Genomic DNA, 19,138 nt, shown 5'->3' on the forward strand with positions numbered 1-19,138 from the left:
TTACGATAGTTTGACTTTTGCATCTGGTTGTTTTAAAATATATATGAAAAGTATTTTTAAAAAACTTTTTTTTTTAAAGTTTAAAATCTAGGTAAATGAGATGGAGAAGCAGAACCAATCGATTATCAAGTCAGTTTTTTTTTTAAAGCCATTAATGCATTCACCAAAAAAAAAAAAAATTTGCAGAAATTATCCTCACCCTCAGGTCATCCAAGATTAGGATGAGTTTGTTTCTTCATCAGGTTTGTAGAAATGTGTCTCTGCATCAGTGTCTCAGCAATGGATGCTCTGCAGTGAATGGGTGCCGTCAGAATGAGAGTCCAAACAGCTGATAAAAACATCACAATAATCCACACCACTCCAGTCCATCAGTTAATATCTGGAGAAGACAAAAGATGAAGTCCATAATCACGCTTCCTCCAGTGAAAATGATGGATTTGTTTCAGCTTTTGTCTTCTCCAGATGTTAACTGATGGACTGGAGTGGTGTGGATTATTGTGATGTTTTTATCAGCTGTTTGGACTCTCATTCTGACGGCACCCATTCACTGCAGAGCATCCATCGCTGAGACACTGATGCAGAAACAAACTGAGGGTGAGCATATTTACAGCAAGTTTTTATTTTTGGATGAATCCATCCTTTAAATTATGTGTAAATTAGACAAATACATTTAAATATATTTTATCTTGGGCCTGAAACATACTCTAAATGCATGACCTCGGAATGCCAAAGCCATGGCATTGATTCCCTAGGCAATGCATGAACTGATCAAATTTAGACCTGAAATGTAATGCAAGTTGCTTTGGATAAAAGCATTTGCCAAATGCATTCAAATATAAATGTCAAACGTGGAATCTCAGTTTTGTGTGTTGTTGGGATCCTGCACTTGCATTACTCCAGCGTTTGCAAAGTAAATTTCAGGCCTGATTCTACTGCATCATTAGAGAAGCCACAAAATGCCAAATATTCATTTAATGTCAATATTCACGACAGATGATCAGCAAAAACCTTCACTAGTAGAGCGTGCAATACTGTAGTCACTTGTCTTTCTCTTGGCATCATCGTGTTTGTTAGGAACGTACCAGCTGGTGATGTCGGCGTTTAGATGTAAACAGCGTTCCAGTTAATAGAAATAAAACACTTAGAGGAAGAGGAACATACACTTAATGTTATTCACAGAAAAAGACATACCCTCAATGGGAAATCTGTTTGTGCTTTATAGAGTCGGGTTTGTCTTCTGTCGCATTCACTGCTGGACGGAGAATCTCACATGGGTTTTTGTGGAGGTTTTGAAACTTTCTTCTCGTATGACCCTGCGTGCTTGTATCCGGAGACGTATCCGGACGTGTCCACCACTTCCACCCGCCCTGCCTTGCCTTTCCCGCGGCCCGTCTGGTCGAAGCGCTCCTTGTGCGATCCCGTGAACTTGGTGGTGTCGGTCAAACGGGACACAGTCGGGGAAGCCACGGCTCTCTGTGAGTCCAGAAAGAGACGCATGATCAATTCCGGCTTTTTAATGTTTTTGAAAGAAGTCTCTTCTTCTTACCAAGGATCAAAAATACAGTAAAAACAGTAATATTGTGAAAAATTGTTAGTTTAAAATAACTTTTCTATGTGAAAATATATTCAAATGTCATTTATTGCAGTTATGTGCAGCTGTATTTTCAGCATCATTACTCCAGTCTTCAGTGTCACATGATTCATAAATTATTCTAATATACTGATTTACTGCTCAACAAACATTTCTGATTATTATCAATGTTGAAAACAGTTGTGCTGCCCAACATTTTTGTTTAAACCGTCATACATTTGATGTTTTTTAGGGGTCACAGATGAATAGAAAGTTCAAAAGAACAGCATTTATTTAAAATAGAAATCTTTTGTAACATTATAAATGTCTTTACTGTCACTTTTGATCAATTCAATGCATCCTTGCTAAATAAAAATATTAATTTCTTTAAAAAAATCTTACTAATCCTACTGTATAAGCTCAGGATGTCTTCATATTTATAAATATTTATCATCACTGCCATATATTCATCATTATTATTACATTTAGAAATCAGCAGATGGTTTAGTTATTTAACTGTAAACACACTTCATTCGTATAAATTTAAAACCAATAATAAAGAAATAAGTGAGTAGATTTCATCTGTATACCACAGCAAAGACTCCCAAACTTTTTTGTCAGCCAAACCAGTCCCCTTGAGATTTTAAGTTAATATTTCAATTATTTAACAACAAATTCACATGTTTTGGTTCGCTGATGTTGGTAAAGGGTCACATTAAATGCAGGTGATTTTTAGTGTTTTCTTTTTATTATATAAATTAATTATTTTAGATTTTTATGATTTAATTATAGGCTTGTAATCAACTCATGACCCCCGGTTTACATTTATGCATTTATCAAACTTTTCTCCGAAGCGACTTATAAAAGTTTGAGAAAAGCAGGATGCTATCAATGCTTTTTTGTTTAGAGAAAGAACAGCACGTCTGCTGTGGGCTTTACCGTAACTCCAGATATAACGGGCGATTTCCCTTCTATCATTCTGTAAACCTCTTGCTCGGCGTCCTCGTTGCTCTTATCTTTGCAGCGTTTCCTGGCCAGCTCTGCCAGCGCTTCTTTGAACTGGCTGTATGTAATAGTGCGGGCAGATTTGTTCCTAGAAAACAATGACAAACGGATGATAAACTCGTCAGTATATTTGGTGGCATCAAATATAAACACAGAGCAGAGCAGAAACATGCAAGACCTGATTAAAAGAGCTTCTGTAAACACATGAGAAATGCTTTGAGAGACACTGAAATGAAAATATCAAACACAAATAGCAACTTGGATGCTGTGCTTTTGTGTTTCACATGAGAAATAACACAGGGTCTGAACAACATGAGGGTCAGTAAATGAGGATTTTTGCATGAAATATGATTTATAGGGATAGTTCACTCAAAATTGAAAATGTTTACTCATCCTCAGGCAATCCAAGATGTAGATGAGTTTATTTCTTCAGTAGAACAGTATTTTTAGCTGAAACTGTGGTCCTTGCTGATTCATAAAATGCAAGTCAATGGCTACCGGCACTTTGAGAGTCGAAAAAACGCAACACAAAAAAATCACGAAAATCACGCAACACAAAATGAATCCCAGTGACTCCTGACGATATATTGAGGTCTTATGAAGCGAAACGATCAGTCTGTGCTAGAAACTCAACATTATTTTCAGCATTATTACCTGTAATCCAAAGCCTCAGACAAACGGTCCAAAGAGATGTCCAGTTCATGAACGAATCATTCTTTTGAACCGTTTTTTTTTTTTTTTGGTTGAACCATCTATAACAGTTTGCAGCTCAAGCAGCACAGATCTACAAGTTACTCAATGAAAACTCACTTTCAGATGCCTGACAGTCACTCCGACTGGAAATGAGTCAAAATACCACCGTATATCTGATCCTGAGATGAATGAACTCCAACAGTCATTGAACTTAGGAAACAGTTTGACTCGGACCGAAGAGCCGCTGAGCCGCGCATGTGTGAACCAAACACATGAATGAAGGGGCCAAATTAACTTTTTCATGGTTTCTCATCGTTTATGTAACAAAGTGAGCTGATGAAGATTAGTTTATTCACTTTATATGCTTTAGACACATAAAACATGCACGTTTCACACCATTTTTTGGGTGCTTTAATAATATAATTGCGCATATGTTATGTCGTTGCGTGATTATGTACACAAACTAGTGAATTGGACCAGTTCATTGAAACGAACTGTCCAAAAGAATCAGATTTCCAATTTGCCTGAGGCTCTGTATTACAGGTAATAATGTTGAGTTTCTTGCACAGACTGATCGTTTTGCTTCATAAGACCTCAATATATCATCAGGATTCATATTGTGTTGCCTGGTGTGTTTTTTTTACTCTGAAAGTGCCGCTAGCCATTGACTTGCATTTTATGAATCACCAAGCACCACAGTTTCAGCTAAAAATCTTCTTTACTGTTCATCTACATCTTGGATGGCCTGAGGGTGAGTAAATAACTCTCATTTTATGCGAACTGTCCCTTGAAGTTTGCATGGTAAGTGCTTGGATAAAGGCCACTGAAAGTGTTGCATGAACTGAGAGCAGACACGGTGTAAACAGCTGTGTGCGATCACACAAACATGTCAGTTCCGAGAGGCCCGTTTCACAGTCTTTCATTTCAGAGGAAGAAATGCACTTCTAATCGTCTTTAAAAGAGAGGAAATGCTTCCCGTATCTGTAGTTGTTACCATCAAAGGCCGAGCGTCCAATCAAATTGCACAGTATTTAGTTTACTTCAGTACAATAAACAGTTTTGGTACTGCGTTTGCTCGCCAAAATCAGCGTCCCAAAGCAGAACCAGTAGAGAATGGCTGATTTATCTGGTCTTGAAGCAGGATTTGCATTATGACTCCAGGCAAGCACTTACAGCGAATGCATTCGGCTCATAAAGCGACACTTGAAACGGCGCATAGTAACACAAACAGCCTTTACCGTGGTGATCGAGAACCTAAACAGAAGCCCATAAAGCCCGTCGTCTCCCCCTGCTGTCATAGCAACAAGCTTGGGTAAACACGCCTCTTTGGCTTTATAATTAATTTGACTTCTTCGCTGAGCAGTTTTGTTTGTGCAATCCTTCAGCGTTGCGACTGTTCCTGCTGCCTAATGTCAGCTGCTGTCCTCTCTCTCTCGCTGCTGACCTCTCTAGTATGAGCATGTGCTGAATGCTTTCATAATTATACATATTCATAAACATACATATGCTGTTATTAACACATAAAAACTAGTGCTGTCAATCGATTACAAAAAATTAACTAATCGCATATTTTTCTAAAATTAATTGTGATTAATCCCATCTAACATTAAAGTTTTTAAATATGCTTTTATATTGCAATAATTTCACATTCGATCTTCAAATGTACAATGTACAAACAACACAGTATATTTTTAATATTTCTTTAATGGCATCTTTTTTTATGATTGAAGGCCAGCATCACTGATTTCAATACTACTGATGTCTATATTTAACCATTGACTGTAGCCATTCAGCATTACAGTATTGAGAGCTATCAATTTTAACATTTATTAGACTTAACTACTAATTTAAGTGAACTTAAAACAATCTTCACATGAACCCATTATAGTAAATGACTACTTTAGCTAATTGTGTACTTCAGCAGAAATATACAGAAAATTAATAGTTACCAAACACTAAATTAAATATAGATGAAGCCCTTAAAGCTATAAAACTTATTGATTTCCTCTTTTTTTCTTGGATTAATATCACAAGCAACTGGTTATTAATTTATTTGCCTGCTATTGCTTTAAAAGCTGCTGCTGCTGAACGGGACGCGGATCTGACATGCATCTTATTTTCTCACAAATCTCTTCACCTTTTCTGACCCACTTCAGGTCTTAAAAGTCTCTACTAATGAGCGGACGAGTTGAATCGGGTGTTTTAGATGAGGGAGACAGTGCTGGGGTGCCTCAGGACAGTTTTTAAAACCATTTCAGAGACATGTACTTAAATGTGACTCATATATAACAAATTGCATGCATGCACACCGTTTTAAGGCAGCTTTAATCGCCTTTTTGGTAACTTCATGCCTTAACTGATGGCATCACAATGACATTGCATGCACGTAGTTTCTTTCGCTGTTTGATACGCACGCGCTACGAGCACAGTATCTTTTCCACGCTCGTTTGACTCGGAGGCTACGTTAGAGCGCGCATCTGAAACGTCTCCCATTTGATGTGGTCATAAAGACATTCTGCATCTAAATAAACGCAATCCTTTTCAAGAAAAAAGAGACAGAGGCAGCAGTTGCGAATGGGGTGGCCAACCCTAGCCCCGCGCCTGCGTTAAATATTTTTAACACGTTAATCTGCAAAAATTAAATCGCATGCGTTAACGTGCTAATTTTGACACCACTAATACAACCGCTCTGCATCATATTTGCTGAATGAAACCCAATACTTGTTTCTCATTTTGAGGTGCAGACTCCAAAATCAGTTTGAGAGCATCACATTTTTTACAAAATATGATGCATTTTGTAGCATTTTTGTTTTTGACAACCATTTTAAGGTGAAGCAGTCTTGTATTTTCATACATGAAATGTATGATACATTTTGAATGCTACTTTTTGTCATTAAAGCCAAAAGTGCATTAAAGTTGACATACTGTAAGTATAATTTGATATTTTTGAACTCAGCATGATCAATTAGGTAATATTATAGAGGCAAATCATAGGAAGTCTTTTTTAGTCTTTAATCAAAATGAAACGAGTTTATGATTAAAACCAGAACAAATATCTGCCAGTGGGCTCAGAAAAATTATTTACTTAATTTTAAGTAATTTTCATTCCCCATTGACAGATATTTGTTTTTTCTTTTAAGTATAAACTTGTTTAATTTTGTTCAGTTTCTCAGAAAACAAGACTTATTTTCTTCAATTTGCATCTCAACTAATTGTACAGTATCTTGATTTACAGATGTTTAAACATGCTTTGGAAAACAAAAATGCTGTGGAAGATATTTTTTTGCAGTGCATGCAACATTTAATGCCATGACTTTATGAATACAAGACTTTCTGCACTGATTTAAGACATTAAAGCATTCATTTGCGGCAGGGAAAATTAAAACCTTTTCAAACCCACAGAAACTCTGTCTGTAATGTGGTATTACGTGCTGAATGGAGGAGTATTGCAATGTTTGCATTGCTGTGTGCTGCAGCTGTAATTGTGCCGTGGCTTTATCAAGCATCATTAACATCAATCGGAGGGGTTTTAATCTGTCACGGGCCACACTGATTAAACGAGACGCGTGCCTTTAGTTCTGATGCTGTACGACTGCAATCTTGATCTTTGGCCTGAGCCTCTGCACACAAGCTCTGTTTGGCTCATGCAGTCAAGCTCAAATAGGTCAAAAAACCTGTAAAGCATCAAAATTTTTGCTAAAATAACCTACATTTTACTTGCTTTAAAAGACCTGGAATATAACAGATTTGCTTGGACTACTGTCACAATATTTTCATGTTTTTTTTTTTTTTTGTCTGTGAAATAATAATAATGGTCTTATAATAGCATACAGGTTTGGACTGACTTTCTTTTCGGTTGCATTTTTCCTTGAAATGTTAATGTATGCCACATATTGCATGCATTGGTTCTTTCTGCCTCTCGTTTCTGCTCAGCCACGTTGTTCTGACGCTGTCTAGAAGAATAATCTTCACTCTCGCTCAGTCAGGGTCAAGAATCTTTTCACTATTGCAGGCTTGATTAAAGGCAAAGAATATCTTCTATGCATAAATACTACAAAGATTTTGATAAATTCTCCTATTTGAAGAAACCAGCACTGTTATCTAAACATCTGAAGACTGGATGTTTAAAGGCGAGATCAGTTTGTATGGTGCTCTATATTAAGGGCACATTATTAAAATCTGGCCCTACTGAAGCAGTGACGACTCTTTCTGTCCTGCAGTCATCAGGATTAATCAGCATGAGCCATCATGGCCTGTGGCTGTGGGGGAAGAACCAGAAAACATCAACACAGCACAACTCCTCTTCACCACACAGTGCTATTTTACTTTCATTGATACACTATTATACTATATAGTTTTTGTTAATATTTGAATAAAATGTTATATATATATATATATATATATATATATATATATATATATATATATATAAAATATATTATATATTGTTTTTTTCCTTATATATTTTCATTTTAGTTTTAATATTGTGTATTTTGTCAAAAAAAGTATATTATTTGAAAAATAATATTAAGTAATATATTTAATATAAAATGTATTACGTAAATATATAAATTATTTATTTAATAATATATTCAATAATAAATTATTAAATAAATAAATACATTCTTAATTTAATAATATTAATATTACTTCGTTTTAGTTATTTTAGCACTTAAACTTAAATTAAACAAAAAACGTTTTCTCTCTGTTAATGTTTATTTTATTTTAGGGCTGCAGCTAACGATTATTTTTATTGTCGACTAATCTATCGATTATTTTTTCGATTAGTCGACTAATCTATTATTTTCCAATTACTCCATTTATATTTCTTATCAGTTGATGAATTCTTTAGTTAAACTATCAATAAATAATTACAGTAAATTCTGCTACACTGTAAAAAATGAATCATGAGTCTTGTAATTTTCATTAAAAAACTTAAGGTGATAATTAAAAATAGTGAGTATTTCATTAAAGAAATTGTGATTCAGTGTTGTATAGAAAATATTGAGGACTTTTTACTAATAAAACCAAGAGATGCGTTTTCCTCATTTTTATTTTTAAAGGAAACTTAAGCAGTTTTGAGGCTTGAATTGAGGAACTTATTAAACTAAAAAAAATAAAAGGAAAGAACGTTACCTATTTATTTTAAGAGAATTAGCGGTTTTATTTTAGAGGTGATTGTTAGTTCCCAGCATGCTTTGCATATGGCTGGATATGGAGCATAAACTTTGAAATTAAATGCTATTTTATGTGTTTTTGAGTGAAGGGAAACATTTATTAATGTTTAATGTTCAGTTAGTTTTTGACATTTGAAAGAGTTTCTGTTACATTGAAGTTTCCATTAAGCAGTGCAATCGTTACTATTGTGCAGAAGAGTAGAGCTTATGGTTATATACTACATTACTATATTATGCTTATACTACTCCTACTCCTATAAGCCATTAAGCCTTGTTCAGTGAGAAGTAGCTTTGCTAGTACTAGTGCAGTACTTTCCAGTATTTCTCAAGTATTTTCCCACTTGAGCTGTTTGGCTGTATAGTCTTTTAAAATGTACAAAATAACTCAAAGTCAAATAAAATACAGGCCTCACTCAAAATGACAGACTTTTGAGAATCAACTTAAAATAAATGAGCACATTTCACTAATTATATTAAATTTATTGTGTCGTAGATTAATTAATTTAGGAGATTTTACATGATTTATTCAGGTAGATTCCATTAAGAAATCAAGCCTTAAAAACTACTCAAAAATATTGAGTGTAATATTGTTACCATATTTTTTTTTAAGTAAATAGCCCGTTCCATTTTTTACAGTGTATTAATCTTTTATTTTATTCAAATGTTTTCTCATGATTAATACTTTACAAAAAATAAATAACAACAAGAAAGAAAATAACAACAATAAATAAAAAATAAGAGAAAAAGAAAAATAACAACAACAAGAAAGAAAGAAAATAACAAATAAAAAGAAAAGACAGAAAAAGAAAAATAATAACAATAAACAAAAAATAAGAAAAGAGTAAAAGAAAAAACAACAGCAAGAAGAAAGAAAGAAAATAACAAATAAAAAGAAAAGACATAAAAATTAAAATAATAACAATAAACAAAAAATAAGAAAAAGAAAGAAAGAATAGCAGTTGCTTACCGGTGAGAGACTTGAAATGTTTTATTTATTCAGCAGATTAAAACATCTGCTTGAATACAAATCTGTATGAATGAACAGCTGAAGTCACAAATGCATTCAGGACACTAGAGCAACAGAATCAAAAATGGCGTCATAAAACAGGGAAGTTTTATCACAGTTGACAGCCCGTTTTTAATAAAGGAGCCCAGTCGAGGTTTGTCCAATTCAACACACAGTTAAACAACTTTAAATGCTTTGTTAGCGAGTGCAGAGAGCATGTTTGGTGCACGCGATCGCGCCAATGGCATTGACAGCAGCTCCAGTGGATCTTAAGATGAACGCGAATCATTTCTCCGTCTCTGCGGGTGAATTAAACCCTTCATGATTATATAGGCAACTCGATGTGCCGTGCGGTTCCGTTCATTCAGTGCAACTTTGAATGCGGTTGTAAATCCTGACAGTGTAAAGGGGTCAGTTCGGCTATATGTGTGCGGTTCTGACTGTCGTATAATAATAGAATGCTCTATAAAAGCAACTTTATGAAGTGATATTGACATACTAGCCTTTACCTTCTGCTCTAGAGTCTTGTTTGCGTTAAACATGGCAGAAAAACGGTCTTAAGTAGGGATACCTACAGGCTCGTGCAATGGGCGTGGCTAAAGGTGCGACGAGTCGACGCACTCCATGTTAATCAACGTATTTTTTATAATCGGCGTAATCGATGATATAGAATGCATATTCAGAAGAAAAAAAAAATTGTTACAGAAAATATCACTGCTACATTCAGTAGCATACACCAAAGCTTATTGCACTGATTCAATATTTTGACGCACGCAATTCTTTTTTTTTTTATCCCATCTGTAAACATGCACATATTGCATAATGCACAGATCATTTAAGAAATTACATTTTGTCCCTCAGTTGGAGCATTTGTCCTCTGACACAGCTTGATAAAAGATTTATGATTTAATTTGACATGCACATGTGAGCAACGAATAAATACATGCATATTAATCTGTCACTCACTTGCATGATTTGCTAACCTGACCTGAACCTGCTGTGAAAGATTGGCGTTAAGAGGAGAATCGGATGCGAGTGAGTAAAGTGGGTCAGATGACCAGATGTGATTTAAAACCCCAAATCAGATCTCATAGTGTTTTTGCCGTTTACACGCATGCAACATCTGTGTTTAAGTGTATGCGACACACTGTGCCAGATGTCTGCGAGAAAATCCTATTGGTTGACAGTGTAATCACATCCTACCTAGACAGCACTGAGCATTTCAAGCACAAAGTTTTGGCCAAAATCAAAGACAGCATCGCATGCATGCTTCATAGGCAATGTAATCCCAGGATGCACTGCAACAAACTCAAAGTGAATGATGCAAGAAGGGAGAAGGAAAGGTTCATTGCTGCTCAAATAGTAGAGCATGGCACTAATAATGCCAGGGTCATGGGTTTGATTCCCAGGGAATGCATGAACTGAATAAAAGTGTCTGGTAAATGCAAGATTGTAAAACGTAATCGCACACTGAAAAAGTAGTAGATCAGATTTGTAAGTTCATCTAATTATGCATATCAAGTCATTAGCTTTGCATCAAGAACAAAAAAAATCTATTTATCCGTGTAGAAAATTAATGTGACTTTTACTTCCATAACCCGCCTGTTGTGCTCTAGTCCTAAACATTGTTGGGTGTAACATATTACAACTAATGCGAGTTGTGCAATCAGATTACTTTTTCAAGTAACTAGTAAAGTAACGCATTACTTTTTAATTTACAAGGAAAGTCACTTTCAAATAAGTAATGCCAGTTCCCATTTTTTGTTGAATTTACATTTATATCAGCCTTTTATATATGCACAACATAACTTAGTAATATAAAAACAAACAAGCAAGCCCAGCCCAGAAAAAGTAATGCAAAAGTAATATAATGCATTACTTCCCATAAAAAGTAACGAAGTAATGCAATTACTTAGTAACACGATATTATAATGCATTACTTCTAAAAAATAACTTTCCCCATCACTGCTCCTGAGTAAAAGTGGTGCAAATGCTGACTTACTTGACTTTGGAGAAGACTATGTCCACGTCAGTGAGGGTGATGTTCTTGCCATCGATGACGCCGCAGTCTTTACACAGTTTAGACCAGTTCTTGCCGTTCATGTCTTTGCCGGTGGCTCGTGTGTCTCCGTGGACGGCGAAGCGGCGGAAGGACTCCTCCAGCGCGGTGATCTCCACAGGCGTTTTGGCTCCCGCTCCTCCGTCACTCGTGCCATTGGACGCGGAGGACAGACGTTTGGCCGCGTGATCTTTTGAGTGTTCGCTGTGCGGCCGCATGGGTGAACTGTTGGGTACGGGGTGTTTGGCGGTCTGAACTTTAAACTCCTCCATGTTGCTGGTGAAGAACGTGAATGTTAATATTGCTGCAAAAGTGTGTTTGTGCATCTTCCTTCATTATAAATGACACGATTTGATGGTATGTAATACAAAGACAAAACTAATTATAATTCAAGTAATATATGTGAGCCTGAAGCACAAAAGCAGTCATGAGTAGCACAGGTTTATTTGTAGAAATAGCCAACAATACATTGTATGGATCAAAATTATACATTTCTCTTTTATGCCAAAAATCATTAGGATATTAAGTAAATATCATGATCAAGATATTTAGCAAATTTCCTACCGTTAATATATCAAAACTTAATATGCATTGCTAAATACTTCATTTGGACAACTTTAAAGTAGATTTTCTCAATATTTAGATTTTTTTGCTCCCTCAGATTCCAGATTTTCAAATAGTTGCATCTCAGACAAATATTGTCCGATCATAACAAACCTTACATCAATGGAAAGCTTAATAAAAATGTATATATATTCATAATTGAATGTAAACATGAGAATGGATATTTATATATAATTATAATATATGATATAATTATTTTATAATATTAAAAATATAATGCACATTTTACACACACACACACACACACACACACACCTATATATAGCATATACATTTTATATAGTAAATGAATCTCCCATAATTCCACACATTTAAAACATGCAGCAGCTTTACAAGATTTTTAAATTCAAGTTTACAAATACATAAACCTGAAAAGTCATTTTACAGGAATTTCTTTGAAAATACATTCCTCTTCCTGTCATAATCAACATCCTGTGTCTCACGGCCAAATCAATTCAAGTTCACAGACATTTCAGGCGTCTTATCTTACATACTCTATACTCACAAGCATGTATTTTCGCATCACCAGTAAAATAGCGAGTAAAAGTATGACACAGCTTAGCTTAGCATCTCAAGTCTGACCTTTGCCCTCTGCTGCCCCTCCAGAGCTCTGATCCCACGTCAGCGTCGCTCGCTCCCAGTCGCTCTTCGTTTTTCTTGATGCAGCTGAAACCACAACAGGAGTTTTGTAGTGAATGAGGGTATTAGATGCTTAAAAGAAAAGAGCAAGGCAGCAATAACATGAATATAAGTTTGACAGTTTTGAACTCGAGTGTTTTATGCTTTAGCGCAGATTCATTCGGTCTGAATCATCTCATCTTCTGGTTTGAGTCCAACGACTTCCAAATAAATAACCAGATGAAGCATTTCTGTAGCAATTCACTGGATCACTAAAAATAGGCATTATCTCATGATTATGTAATCATGCACTTGGGTTGAATATCCAACAAAAATAACTATATTATGACTATGTATACATTTAATATGATATAAAATGACTATAATATGATATTCTATTTTAATGTATTGTATTCTTGCACACAGTTTGCTTCAGGTCAAACATTATGAAGATGAGAAAAACATGATGTAACCGTCCACAATTAGACACAAATGCTCCGCATTACTCGCTCACGCTGGTTAGTTCATGTTTAAAACTTTCACAAGAGCAAATTATCAAGATTGAGTGATTAACAAGTTAAAATTCAAGCTTCTTTACATGATTAAAAATCAAACAAAGCAAAAGATGAGATTATTCTTAGGAAATCAATGCAGAAACATCTCAATCGTTCAAAACCACAAGTGCACAAAACCCCCCAAAACCAACCGTGATTGGTCGCTTCACACGTCATACGGTCTCTTCCTGTCTAAGTGGGCGGCACTTGGTCAGAATAACACGCAATGTGCTGATGTCAAGCACGATTTCAGTCACGTTTGTCCTGGTATTAACACCAGAGACTATTTATAATAGCTAAAACTACATTAGACACTCAATCAGGCGATGCTCACCTCCCAGAGGCTCCCATAATGCACTGCAGCAACCGCATTAGCCCTGCGATGTCATGGCAAAGCCAAATTCAAATCCGAAGCTTTCTATGTTTCAAACCACTAAGTCAAACGTTATAAAGCTCAGTCTGAACCTTCTGTCCCGAGTCAAGCGTCAGGCTAAAGGAGCTGGATCTGTCTTTATGGTTGCACAACAGAGCTCTGTAGGCCAAAGTGAACTCCTCGAGTACAGTCAATGTACAAGAGGACCCTCAAAATCCACTTGAAGATGTCCTTATTCAAGAGCATTGTGTTTTACTTGTCTTTCAACAGAGAAACAAACCTTTCTGAATCACTCTCAATAATGTCATTCAGCTCTATAGGCCCATTGTGCTGTCCAGTGTACTACACACACTCGCGACATCGCCACTATCGCTGGCGTTAGCGGGGCAGAGTGAATAAATGATAACATTCTTATCTTTCTTGCTAAAACAAAGAGTGACCGAGAAACATGGAGGAATGCAAACATACGATCAATGCAAATCTGATCTTTTGCTTTGGGTCCATCGAGTTGAAAATAAAGAGAGAAAATAATAATTAATTGCATGAAGTGTGTTTTATTTGTAAAGTATTTGAATCGCTGGTTCATAAATTTATTATATAGTTCAATAAATTATTATATTTATATAACTTCTTTCTACTCATTTATTATTATAGGCCCCCAGAATGTTAACAGGTCATCCTGCATTTTTCTGTAAAATAAAATGTATTACTATAATTATTATCATTATTCTTAAATACTTTACTTTTATTTTGTAGTAAAATTGCAAGTGTAGTCATGTTAACAAGTTACTAGCAATAAAATATTAATAATAACAATAGTTGTTATTTTAATATCTGTAATGTAGTAATAATAATAATCATTATTATTAGTCATATTGAAATTTCTGCAGCCCTACAAACAACAGGTCTTTTATTTTTTTTTATTAAATATTACATTTTAAAATTGTAATAGCATTTTTTAACCAGAAAAATTGCAATTAGACTTCCCCCAAATCATGCAGGCCTATAATGCATATAATATATTAATACATTTTATTCCATCTTGAGATATGTAACATTACTGTGATATACTGTAAAAGTGACACGTTATATAGAAAGTATAGGTCTAAAATACTCTCATGAACACACCCAGTCAATATAATTTCTGCAATCATCATTACCATCATAAAACTAACAGTGCTAATAAATGAAGTGATAATAACAGAGTTCATCATGTTTATTATATGATGCATGTGTTAACAAAACTATGTAATCTAAGCGAGTGTAATTTGAGTGAACAGGACAGACATCTGCTGCTGTCTAATGCTGGAGGAGATTCTGGGAACTTCACAAAAGAGCAGGGATAATGATGGAGCGTCAGAGAGGAGAAATGCTCGTTTACATGCTCACGGACCTCAAGAGAATCTGTGATTGGTGGAGCGCATGATGACATGCATTCGCCTTCTGGTCATGAGTTGCATAGATGAGAGCACACAATAAACTGACCTATTTTAAACAAAAAAAAAATATTTATATCTGCCAAAAATAGACATGGAATTCAAAAAATTAAAGTGACAAAACACTGAGGACAGAAAGAGGATATGATGTAAAAAGGAAAAGGTAAAGCCCTCAGTAGTTAACACTAAAAAAATATATTACACATGTTTAATGGAATTGAGTTCACAAAAAAAATGCAATAACATGTTTCAGTGTTATTTTTATTGTAGTTTTTTATTAATGTTGTGTTTTTAATTTCATACACTCCTTTTAAATTTTAAAGTTTTAGTAATTTCAGTTTTTTTAATTAGCTTTCAAAAAACTTTTGAAAAATTATTTTATTTTTCACAATTTTCATTCGTTTTTTTATTTATTTATTTTATATATATATATATTATGGTTTTAGTGTCAGTTTTAGTAAACTCTAATAACCCTGACATGATTGGACTATTCAAATAAAAACATTATCACAAAGAAGGAATGCATGAACTGGTAAAACACCTTGAATGCGATGTAAGTTTCTGTGGATAAGAGCACCTGCCAGATGCAGACAAACATGTCTCCATGAGTGTGTTGACAGATGCCCTCAGATCACCCTGCTGCTGCTGATCAGGTCAACTACATCTTTATTACATCACACATCGCCTGTCGCCCGTCTAGTGTCAGTCACTCAATTATACAGACATGTGTCTGTCCCGTCGTCAATGTCCTTACACTCACTGTTTCTCCAGCATGAGAGTTTCTGCATACAATGCACTAATGATTCCAGCACAACTGGAGCTATGGCATGTGAGATATACAACACAGGTCTTGTTTCAGGGCTTCACCTTTAATCTTAAGGTCTGTTCGGGGTGTTGGGGTAATGCTGAAGTCAGAGGCCAGTGCTCGTCGGACACAACCTAGAATGTTGCGAATGCCTGCATCCTCTGTTCAGGCGAAGATAATCTATCAACATATGGACAAGACACCTGTGATGAGAGACAAAAAACCTCCAGCATTTCTGCTCCTCTGAACAACAATCTCAAATATATGATAGATAGATAGATAGATAGATAGATAGATAGATAGATAGATAGATAGACATAGATGGATGGATAGATAGATAGATAGACAGATGTAAGAATGGATAGACAAACAGCTGGATGGATGGACAGACATAGATAAATGGATGTATGTACAGATAGACATATAGATTAATGGTAGTATAGATGGATTTATAGATAAATGGATGAACGGATGGATGGAAGGATATATAGACAGATGATGGATGGACTGATGGATAGATACACATGGATGGATGATAGACAGGTTTATGTAATCTCTCAATACATTATCAGTATCACACAGGCGTTATATAAACTCAGCAGAATCATTGTTATTGTCATCAACGCTGTGTGCTTCTCAACAAACACAACAAAACCAGCACGGAATTACGCAACGAAGCAAAAATGAAAGTAAATCAAACCGACTTCCGTGACAACGATCAATAATGAAGCGCAAAATCTGCTCGGTTTGTTTTTGAGGTAAAATGAGAAATACATAAACGAGCTCGAGATCAATCAGCGATATTTGAGCTTCAAACGAGATTAAATCGGACGATGTGAGGGAAACGCGCAGCTGTGACGGACAAAACACAGTCTTACCTGAATGACACCTCTGTCGATTTCGTCTTTCTGTCAGTATCTAGAAGAACTTGTTAATATTAGACATCCACGGGAATGAGTCGCGACGCGACACTCGCTGAGATCCACGCGGGAATGCGCGCTAAGCGCGCGCCTGAGGACGAGCAAGCGCCGCGCGGTGATTGGCTGCCCGCTTGAGTCCACATGAGATTTTTTTTTATTATTATTATTAATAAATAACAACGTTTTACTTTGAGCTAATAGCCTATTTATTTAAAATCACCAACTACAAAAAAAAAAAAAAAAAAATTATTTATAGCATATATTGGCCTGTTCAAAGTCTCCAATTGCTTATATTATGATGATCGTCAACCCTGTTACCACTTAACTATCTAAAAAGTAATTAATTATTCACAATGCCATAGAATGGAAGAGTCCAGATTTATTACGATTGACACTAAACATGCTTATAAACACACATTAAAATGAGTGAAGATGCATAAAGAGAGTGTTTTCAGTAGTCTGGATAATGTTTTTCCCAGGAAATAGCTGCTTCCTTTCACAGTAATCAAGATGAAGCTTGTTAATGCTGGAATGCAGGAAAGATGAGTAAATAAACAGCAGCTCTGATGTCTGTGTCTGTCCTGCAGCGATGCATCTCTCCACAGGGATCGAGAATAAAGCTTAAAATCCACGAAATGTTACACAACTAGGGTTCTGGACCAGGATTACATAACAGGCCCTCAGGATAATATAAGGGAGACCAGGACTAGATGTCACACTTCTCAGTTTGGGCCAGGAATTTCAGACTTTCCAAAAAAATAAATAAAAATAAATATGGTGATACTGGAATTAATTTGTAGAACAGAATTCAGAAAAAATACTCAAATTTCAGTTTTAAGTAGATATTTCAAACCACCATTCAAAGAGAAATGATGCAGTGATCTTGTGCTGTATTCCAGCCATAATGTGAACATCATCACTCAACCAGTGCTGCATCAAACACATCTACAGGCCTTTATTTCAAAATATAAAATTCATTCATTAATCTTATAGTTGCAACGGTGTCATACAATTGTTTGCATTTAATCCTTAATGAGTTATTACAAATCATCTAAAAATAAACCAGCTGTACAATGTAAACAACATACTGTATGTTACAGAAACAGAACTTTAAATTCATCAGAGAGTGCATATTTGTATAAGCCCGTATCTGCCACAGAATAAAAAAAATATACAAAGGTAATTGCAACTTTATATCTTACAGTTCTGACTTTTTTTTGTGGTATGTGTGTCTCTCTCTCTCTCTCTATATATATATACATACATGCAGGTTGTACAGATTATTAATTAGTTTATATTAGTTAGTTTATTAATATATATTATATATCAGTTTATTAATTTATTTTGATTTTATTAATTTATTTTAGTAACTATAGTACTTACATATAAGTTGCAAAAGTTTTAATTTTCACTTCAGTTTTGTTCTTCATCTAATACTTTATTATATTTTATTTTAATTACTGAATTCGGACTTTTCTTCTCAGAACTGTGTTTATATCTCATAGTACTGCCTTTATATTTTGAAATTCTGAAGAAAAAGTCAGGACTATAAGATAAAAAGTTGCAATGATTTTTTACTTTTTTTTGTACAATGTTCAAGATTTCAGTCATTTTTTTGTGTATTGAATATGTTTATGGTGCAAACAAATAAAAATGTTTATTCTATAAAAGAAATTGTGCTTCTCAATTTACATTAAAATATATTCAATACACCATACACAATATTGGTGAATCCAGAGATATGTTCTTTCTCATCACCTACTTATATATCCTCACAATTTTTAATCTAATTAATTACACGATGTAGCGATTAATTAATTAATTAATCGCACATCATATTTGGTTGAGAAATTACTTCCAAAAGATCATTTAAAGTCATTGTTGTGTAAAGCATCAAACAGACATTACAAAAAGTAGCTTCAGTAAAAATATTTTGTTTGATAATATGTATTACATACTCTTTTGGACCATGAGGGTGAGTAAATGATGACACAATTGTGATTTTTGAGTGGGTGAACTATACCTTTAATCATTTATTATATTAATTTTATTATTATTACTATGGAAATATGAAATTATTTCTTTATTGAAATGATACTCTAAATAATAAACTAAAACTGCCAGTAGGTGGTGGTAAATGTCTTAATGATTAAGCCATCGAGTACTTTTTATTCATTCATTTGATTCGTTCAAATGGCTGATTCATTCAGGAGTGAAGTAAATGGTTCTCTTTATGAATGGTTCACTGAATCATTAGGCTTGTTCGACTTCACGATCAGTGTGTGACAAGACAAGCTG

At 34.8% G+C, this 19,138-nt stretch overlaps 1 protein-coding gene across 2 annotated transcripts; it reads right to left on the reverse strand.

Annotated features, from left to right (window-relative positions):
* Positions 1-958: 958 nt before the first annotated feature.
* On the reverse strand, positions 959-16,921 carry LOC306887929 (tubulin polymerization-promoting protein-like). 2 transcript variants are annotated; one of them, XM_079445976.1, is made up of 5 exons: positions 16,799-16,921; positions 12,717-12,800; positions 11,454-11,786; positions 2,510-2,663; positions 959-1,473 (listed from the first exon to the last, which is right to left on the reverse strand). In XM_079445976.1, exons 3-5 carry the CDS (start codon positions 11,780-11,782, stop codon positions 1,267-1,269), a joined length of 690 nt encoding a protein of 229 aa, XP_079302102.1. In that variant the 5' UTR covers positions 11,783-11,786; positions 12,717-12,800; positions 16,799-16,921; the 3' UTR covers positions 959-1,266. The 2 variants fall into 2 exon arrangements, with proteins under 2 accessions (XP_079302102.1, XP_079302103.1); XM_079445977.1 differs by lacking the exon at positions 16,799-16,921 and adding an exon at positions 15,983-16,102.
* Positions 16,922-19,138: the final 2,217 nt, after the last annotated feature.

The sequence above is a fragment of the Barbus barbus genome (genome assembly GCF_936440315.1).
Source record: "Barbus barbus genome assembly, chromosome: 21".
Taxonomy (NCBI): Eukaryota; Metazoa; Chordata; class Actinopteri; order Cypriniformes; family Cyprinidae; genus Barbus; species Barbus barbus.

What these genes read in the sequence shown, in the direction of transcription:
- LOC306887929 (XM_079445976.1), bottom strand. Translation starts at nt 11,782, where the DNA reads ATGGAGGAGTTTAAAGTTCAGACCGCCAAACACCCCGTACCCAACAGT. An exon ending in ATAGTCTTCTCCAAAGTCAA is followed by an intron (nt 2,664 to 11,453) that starts GTAAGTCAGCAT and finishes ATTGTTTTCTAG; the next exon opens with GAACAAATCTGCCCGCACTA. An exon ending in CCGTTATATCTGGAGTTACG is followed by an intron (nt 1,474 to 2,509) that starts GTAAAGCCCACA and finishes CTGGACTCACAG; the next exon opens with AGAGCCGTGGCTTCCCCGAC.